Here is a 9,082-nt window from a genome sequence, read left to right on the forward strand (position 1 = left end):
CAACCTAAGCAAGACTTGTTCATTTGTAACGGTCGGATGGTGGAAAGTGGTGGCCACTTGCTGAATCCAACAAAGGTGATTGTACGGTTTTTCATAGTTTAGACCATGGTAAACAGGTAACAAACCGAAAACATTTGGTGGAATGCGAAAATCACCTGCAATCTTATCTAGTTTAATGCGCAGGAAGTCAGTTCGGTTTCAAACATTGATCTAAAACCGAATAGGTCGGTTCAGTCCTCAGTTAATTTTTGTGATAACTTCCAATCCCAATTTAAAGGAAAGTAAGGTAGTATAGAATTTTTCGAAAGGGTTTTCGACATTTAACCGTTGGGAATTTTCGGTTTCAAATTTAGCAAAACCGAATGGGGGCCATAACTATGGGAGGTAATAGCAACTGAGATACTTGACGAGGTTAGTTTCCAAAAGAAGAACTATGTCTAGTGGATAACTTATGAAGTTGTTTATCGTACGACGACGATATGTATGTTATGATTCCTTATTAGTACCAGACTGTAGTCTCATGCAAACACAAATTTCAATTCTAGGCTCATAAGGAATGAATTATGACATGAAGATTAGTAATTACGGAAGGAGAGAGGTTAACCACGTCCTCCTGAGCCGTTGCTAACGTGAGAAGGTAAGCTAGAATAACGTGTGAATATTCCAACAGCCAGGTCATATGAGAGAATTGAGGGAGGTTATCCGTGCTAGCACGTTCCTTAATTAGGTAACCTCAATCTTACACGTTTGCTAGACACTGATGGAATAGGATGATGATTGATGATGGTATATTATGCGATTATTATTAATAGGGTTATATTGACATACCCCCCTACCAGTAGTTGCAATTAGGATTACCCCCCCCCATAATAATTGAAATTAGGATTTCCCAATTTGACAATCAATAGAGTCAACCAACAGGTTTCCGTTGACGTGGTCAATGATCATGAATTGTCCTAAATACCCTTTGCGATGGAATGGAAATTACAAAATTAGCCATTGACACTGTTCAAAGCCCACAACTCAAAAGCCCAAATTGAAATTAGACACTGTTCAAAGCCCACAACTCAAGCCCACAAATCTGGGTTTCTCTAATTTACGAACAGAAATTCCACACTCAAACAACCCAAATACTTATGAACAGAAATCAAAAAAAAAAACATAGTAATCAAAAACAAGGAAGGACGAAGCTAATCAAGAGTTGTTTTTACCAAAAATGAAGGTAATTTAGATAAAGTTTGTCACTTTGATTAAATTTAGGGCTTAAATTTATCACTTTTGTTGATATAGAGCTTGAATATATGAAGGTAATTGTTGGGTTATATTGAATCACTCACGATTTCAGCGTTAGGGCGTCCCCTTTCCACAGCATTGTTGAGTATTCTATTGTTGAGCATTGTTGAGTATGCTATTGTTGAGTATTGTTGAGATTCTATTGTTGAGATTTTATTGTTGAGTATGGTTGTTTGTACTACCTTTGCTTCTCGATGAATTTTGGGTTTTTATCCATATTTATGTGTTTAATTCTCTTATGTTATTTTTTTTTTTTTTTTTGGGTTGAGGATTGTAGAACAAGGGTGAGAATTCTAGAAGGGGTGAGGAATATCCAGATCATCTAATGTCTTGTGTGAGATTTGGATATAACAATATGGCTCGAGAAGAAGTGATGGTTGCTAGAGCCTATGTTGATAAGCATGGTGATGAATTTTTACATGATGAAGTAATTACTCATGTGATGAAGTGGAGAAATGCAAGAGATCCTTCTTTGGTGGCTAGGGGACTTCCCTAACGCATATCGGAAGAAATTGAGGAGGAGCAACTTATGCAGGAGTGTTGGGAATTTGAACAAGCTAGGTTAGCTAGGGAGACAAGGCAATGTTCAACTCAACCTAGATTGGTGGTGCAAGCTCTGATGTGTCTTCAGAGCTATGAAGATTTCAAGAATTCAATGAAGAAGAAAAATAAAAAAATTGATGTTGGTTTTTATTTCTTGTGTTTTCTTTGGTCCTGATGTTGGGATATGTGAGATGAAGATACCCTAATGCATATGTTTGTGTTAAATTTTTATGTGAGATGAAGATACCCTAATGCATATGCTTGATGAATTTTTATGTGTTAATTTTTATGTGTTATGGTTTTTATGTTTGTACATATGCTATTGGATTATGACTAAATTGTTTTGTTCATAGGTTGAATGTCAGATTTGTGATGAAGTTGGGCACTCAGCTACTGAGTGCCAATTTATATACTCTCCATGTAAAGAAGCTACATGTGATGGTATCCGATTGTTGGGCATATCGCAAACACCTCACAATCTAGGAAGGAAATACTTGAAGTGTCAGCATGCTACATGTCAAAGTTATTTGCAATGGTTGGATCAAGCATGTCAACAAACGAATGTTTTAAGTGTGGTCAGGCAGGCCATTGGATGGCCGATTGCCCTTGGGTAGACTGCGAATGCAATAGAAATGACTGTAGGGGAAGGAGGACTGTTAAGATTACAAAGTATGGATTAAATGTTGGGAAAAAATACTTGAAATACAAAAGCTGTGGGGGATTTGAATGGCTTCGTGATGCAATATTGGCGGAGGCAAGAAAGAAGACACCCACTTTGGCTGCAGAACCCACTGTTACCCTAAAAATGACCCTGTCAAAATTTTCTAAACTAAATATCAATGGATGAACATGGAATTTGGAATGCAAAACTCTGTCAACTTAATCTGTAACTTATGTCAAAGTTTTAGCTTTGTAAGACTCGCTTTGGATGAACATGGAATTATTTTATCTTTTAGTTCAAGTATTTAGTTATGGTAAGTTTTAGCTTCCAGTTTTAGTTCAAGTATTTGGCTGTGAGTATTTGGTTATGGTGAGTATTTGGTTTGTAAGAGTTCGTAGATTTTACATTCACAAAGAGTTTAACTTAGTGCATATTTGGTTCTGTCAGAGTTCGCAGAGAGTATTTGGTGAGTATTTGGTTATGTGAGAGGTCACAGAGTTCGCAGAGAGTATTTGGTGAGTATTTGGTTATGTGATAGGTCACAGAGTTCACAGAGTATTTGGTTCTCGTCGAGTTCACGAGTTTTTTGAGTTTCATGCAGCCAGCAAAGAGAGGAGGAGGAGAAGCTTTCAACTTACAACAACATGGCAAGAGGTTTGAAGAAGCACTTGAAGAGGTTCAATGCCCCACATCATTGGATGCTCGACAAACTTGGTGGTGCAGTTTATGCACTGACAAAACAGGAAGTGCTTGCCTTTGATTCTCATCCTGCGAAACACACTGAAGTATGCAGTTTATGCACTAACATACCGTGAGGTCGTTGCCATTCGATGCAGAGGCATATTCTAGTTGATGGCAAAGTTAGGGGTGTCGAAAGTGTTGTTTTTTTCAACCTCGCTTTTAATGTCATTGATCACTTGAAATCCTCTTAAAGATTTCTTTGTTATTCTTGCTCTTATACTCAATATTAATCAAAGATAGGTGCAGATATATATCGATATTGGTTTCTCCATATGGTGGAAATTATGAATAAAAGGGGAAATCAGCTTCTTTTTCCACTTATCAAAGAACGACCAAAGTATAATAAGCAAGAACTAGTAAGCCACATTCACCAAGCTAAACTATTAAACTGCTCCCCTCTCGTGAGTCGTAGACTACCTTATATGATACTACAAGATCTCTATGTCGGACTAAGACAAGCTTATGAATCCTAGATCACGTATAACTGAAAGATTATACACTACAAAACAAAAACATTCATATCAACCTCATTCATCAATACGAGATATGCAAAAGGACAACTCAAAAAGTGGCATCCGTAAACATTTTTGCCTTGAAAAACTTAAACAAATGAACTTGATGGAATGATTTTGTGTACCTAAAAATATCTTCTAATGGGGTGCTACATATACAACTCTTTCAATTAAGAGCTGCTTCTTATAAATTTTTTTTCCAATATAACAAGGGATCCCTATAACAAAATGACAAAGATTCCAAAATTAAGCGGTAGTAGTCCATGAACAAAAACAACAAACTCCAATAAAGTTACCGGGTTTGTTAGTGACCAAAAAAAAAAGAACATGACCATGAACTAATCCCTCAACACAACCCTCATGAATAGACTTGAAGTTTGATCCACCACCAGAAACAACAGTTTCTGACAACAGTTTCAAACAACAGTTTCTGACAGAATAACATTCAAACAGCAGACAAATATGCATTGACGCATATAAAAGTGTAACTTGCACAAATAACATTCAAAATAACACAACAAAGGTTTTTAACCCAAAATAGCACAACCAAAATAATTTGTATCAGAAATCCAAAATAACACAACAAAGGTCCCTTAACCCAAAATAACACATCCGATAAACACCATATTATCACTTTCCATGGTCCTTAATGACTTTGAACTTTTGTCGGTATGCTAGGTAGCTAGAGGTGGCGATGTTGGCTTGAATGTCTCCGTGACTTTGTCCAAAGCCTCCAATAGCTTGAATGTTTCTTTTTGGTGGTGGTGGTGGCTTAAATGTCGTTACTTTGTCTGCTGTGATCAATCCTTTCGATGTCTTGTTATTTTCTGTTTTTTGTTTTTCTAAGAAATCACGAAATGTGTGTCGATGATGGGGCCCCCTGTTGTAAACAAGAAATTGATATGAGTGCATTATATATGTGTGCTTAACTAGGGTCCATGTAAAATATGTATACAAGAATACCTTGAATGTTTTTGATTTGGGTGCTTGCTTCCCAAAAATTACAGTTGCTGGCTTTGTAGGTTGTGCAATATATCCCCTGTTCGTTGATATAAAAAGAAGGGTAAAAAGAAATCTAAAATGGATCAAAAAAGAAACTGGCATTGAAAGTAGAACCAACCTTTTCGGGTTATCGAGTTCTTTGTCCTCACTGGACTTACTTTGAGTAACCGAAGCTGATGCTTCAGTTGTTGCAGCAACTTTGCCTCTAGTCATGGGCTTTTTACCAGTTGATGTCGAAGCCAACAATTTAGTTGCTTGTGAGGGTGCTGCCACCTGATTTGTTGATGCCTATGAGGGTGCTGCCACCTAATTTGTTGATGCCTGTGAGGGTGCTGCCACCTGATTTGTTGATGCCTGTGAAGGTGCTGCCACCTGAGTTGTTGATGCTTGTGAAGGTGCTGCCACTTGAGTTGCTGATGCTTGTGAGGGTGCTGCTTGGCGGTCCTTTTTCTTACCTGTAATATATATACAAGTATCAAATTTTCAACTAGTTAAACACTTAGACTCTTTTTAGGTCTTAACTAAGCAAAACTATATGTTTCTACCTTTTGCCCTGCCATTTTTCTCTGCAGCTAGACCTTTGCAAGTTTTTGCATTGTGTCCCTCAACTTTGCATTTACTACATTTTCTCTTCTTCTTGTTCGGTTTCAAACCCTCGTCTTCGTCTCTTCTTCTATTCTTTTTAGGTCTACCAATCCCCCTCACATATGGAGGTGGAAACACATAATTGTTTGGATCCTACAGAACAACAAAACCCAATTAGAAAAATATACATAATAAATTTACACAAATGCATAGTCAGTCGATAACAAATTAAACTTACTGGTTTAGGCCAGTCCTTGGGGTCAGGCATTGGCTTGATGTGACCCATGTATGCTTGTTTGTATGTGGAAACCCAATAATAGGAGCTGCAGTACTCTGTCCAATCCAGTCTCATAGGATATATCACTCTTACAGCATGCACACAAACTACTCCAGAGAGTTGCCACCTAACACAACTACATTCATGATCTACCAGGTTCACAGTCCATCTATTTCCATAGAGATCTTTCACACATTGTAACTCATTGGTAGATTCAGCCAAATCATAATGTGGTATGTATTCAATCAATTCTGCAATTCTCTTAACCACCCAAGGTACTAAGCCATTGCTATCCCATTCCTTGGCTTTCTCTCTCCTCTTATACAGAAATGACATCAACAAAATGTGGTAACTATCAACAAAAGACACTACTGGCTTATCCCTCAGTTCTAGTATCCATGAATTAAACGACTCGGAGAAATTGTTCGAGATATGTTCACACTTTGTAACATGACTAAAGTGTGACCTTGCCCAGGTCTCAACATTCTCCTTCAAAAACCAATATTTAGCTTGACTACATTCAGTTCCCAATTTCTCCATAGCCCTCTCAAATCCAGTCTTCGTGTAAAACTTGGCTGCACCCCAAACAAGCAATTCCAAATGTTGGGCTTTAAATTCCTTTTTGAAATTTTTGTACATATGTCGAAAGCAAAATCTATGCTCATTTCCAGGAAAAACAATTGGCTGGCCTCAACTAGTCCTTTCGTCTTCATCGGACATGAAAGTCTGACTTGTAGATGATCATTTATCCCATAGTGTTTCATTTTGTCCAAAAACCTTATCCAACTATCCTTAGTCTCCGATCTAGTGATGAAAATAGCTATTGGAAACAAACCATTATTTCCATCCAAGCCAATCATGCTTAAACACTGTCCTCCATAGTTCCCTTTTAAGAAACAACCATCTAATCCAATAATTGGTCTACAGGCATTCAGAAAACCATATAATGAAGCAGTGAAGCAAATACACAAGTCCTCAAATTCCAAACTATCTTCATTTCTAGTGTAAGTGGCAAGAGACCCTGGGTTACTTTGCATTACCTGATCACATATTATTAAATCACCTTAAATCATATAACCCAAATTAATATGATCACATAAACTAAGTTGAACATAAACATGAACATAAACTAAGTTGAAGCATATACCTGATCACATAGCACAGAAACCAGGTTGTAACTTTCACCATAATCACCATGAATTTGTGTTAAACATTTGATCCTTGCATGCCAAGCAGTCCAGTAGCTGATTGCAACATGGTATTTCTGTCTTACTTCATCTATTATATTCCGTGGCGTTGTTGACTTGTAGTGCACCTTCATATGGTCTTCCATTACTCTTGACACCCAATTGGCATCTGCCATACTGTTCTTATGATCTGTATCAGCTGAACATGTGTGCACATTGAATAGTGTCTTCAACTTCATTGTGAACCCATCATCCTTGCGCCTCCAATAAGCTAACCATGGACATCCTATGCATTTACATAAAGCTCTAATCCTGTAAGACTCATCTTTAACTAAAAATACTTCAAATCTGTTCTGTATGCAAATTGTCCTAATGTTATGGCGTAGAGCAGTAATGGTTGGCCACTCCATACCAAGCTTCAACTCAACTACTTCAGTCCTTGGCATCTCCATCTCTGGTTCAAAGTACACATTAGAAGTTTCAGCTTCAAAGTGGTAATATTCATCACCTGGTGGTATCTCAAACTCCCTCTCATCTTAAGATGAGTGTGAGCTATGGTAGCCCTCTTCAGGGTGAAGACCATCAATGATAATTGCCGTTCCCACTTGAACTGAAGGGTTTGCTGGTACAACCAATGGAACTCTCTCTCTCTCAAGATCATCATCCAGCTCATCCTCAAAACCAGTCGCCTTAAGTCTAGCCAATTCTGCCCAGAAGTTTTCCTCCTCTTCATCAATGATTACACTTTTTCCCTTGTCTTTTGAAGTCAACTTCTTATCTTTCTGATGCTTTCTCTTAACTTGTTTTGGTTTGGACGCCACCTTCGTAGGTTTTTTTTACCTTTCTTCGCAACCCCTTCTTTTTATCTCCAAAAGAGTGATATCATCTCCCTCTTCAGCTTGGGATAGTTGAGAAAGTCCATTTGGTGTTGGTGTAGAAATTCTACGAGTCATAACTAAAAAGTCATCAACACCACCGAGATCTAAGTCAGGATATATACGACAAAAGCCATCTTTGCTAGGAGCCAACAAACCCCACATCTGTAACAATTCACCATCAGTATTCACATACACCAATTTACCATTTGTAATGTAGGACAATTGCAAGCCAACTGCCACTTGTACTAATTTAAGTATGTCTTTTGTGAAATCCATCATGTTCAACTCATCACCATCAACCTCACGCATCATCAGTGAATCCCACTCAGATTCGTAATGAGAATGACACACTTCTTTTGCATCAAGCGGTGGTTTAAAGCTTCCCCCAATGTAAATAATCAAATCCTTTTTGTCAAATAACACCATCCTACACAAACATGGATAAATTACTCGAGAATTAGGAACGACACAAATACTGTAGGGTATAAAAGCTTAAAAATCTAATTTTTTTAAAAGAATGAGACAAATACTGTATAAATCCCTCTCATCATTTTAAAACAAAGTAAAAAAGTAGTGAGGTTGACAAAGATTGAAGGAGATTACCTTTAAATCGAAGATTAGATATAGTGATGATGAAGGATCCACACAACAACTTCCAACACCACTAGATATACACTTTAGACACTCAAAACCACAGCCAAAAGTAAAAATTACTTACAAAGCTCTCATTTTTATCTCAGTGCATAACAATGGCAGCACAACACCATTCTTCCCGCTTAAAACCACCGAATACAGCAAGCTTTCATCGGACGTAAACTGCATGTCTATTTTCGAGTTGTGGGCTTGAGTTGTGGGCTTTGAATAGTGTCTAATTTCAATTTGGGCTTTTGAGTTGTGGGCTTTGAACAGTGTCAATGGATAATTTTGTAATTTCCACAGACAAAGGGTATTTAGGACAATTCATGATCCTTGACCAGTCAACTGACGAAAACTGTTAGTTGACTCCTATTGACCGTCAAGTTGGGGGAAATCCTAATTTCAATTATTATGGGGGGGTAATCCTAATTGCAACTACTGGTGGGGGGGGGTATGTCAATATAACCCTTATTAATATGATTCTGATGAAATTTTATTATTAGGAATTATTATTATTATTATTTTAATTAATTTTTATGTTGTTATTATTATTATTATTATTATTATTATTATTATTATTATTATTTTATTTATTTTATTTATTTTTAATTTTTTAGTTTGTAATTAATGTTTTATGGAAAAGGGGGGAAAACACAGGTAATATAATCATGCAACCGTATATGTATCCTAAACATGTGATTACAAAACATGCAAATAAAGACGAGAGATGCCAAAATAGATGACTAATCATGCAATGCAATTAGCAC

General features: G+C 37.1%; 1 protein-coding gene across 1 annotated transcript; it reads right to left on the reverse strand.

Moving 5' to 3' along the window:
- Positions 1 to 5,058: 5,058 nt before the first annotated feature.
- Positions 5,059 to 7,253, reverse strand: LOC147510222 (uncharacterized). Its single transcript, XM_086598058.1, has 5 exons — positions 6,762 to 7,253; positions 6,346 to 6,654; positions 5,576 to 6,232; positions 5,298 to 5,490; positions 5,059 to 5,207 (listed from the first exon to the last, which is right to left on the reverse strand). Exons 1-5 carry the CDS (start codon positions 7,251 to 7,253, stop codon positions 5,059 to 5,061), a joined length of 1,800 nt encoding a protein of 599 aa, XP_086454184.1.
- Between the last annotated feature and the right edge of the window lie 1,829 nt (positions 7,254 to 9,082).

This window comes from Coptis chinensis, chromosome 3, assembly GCF_015680905.1.
Source record: "Coptis chinensis isolate HL-2020 chromosome 3, ASM1568090v1, whole genome shotgun sequence".
Lineage (NCBI taxonomy): Eukaryota > Viridiplantae > Streptophyta > Magnoliopsida > Ranunculales > Ranunculaceae > Coptis > Coptis chinensis.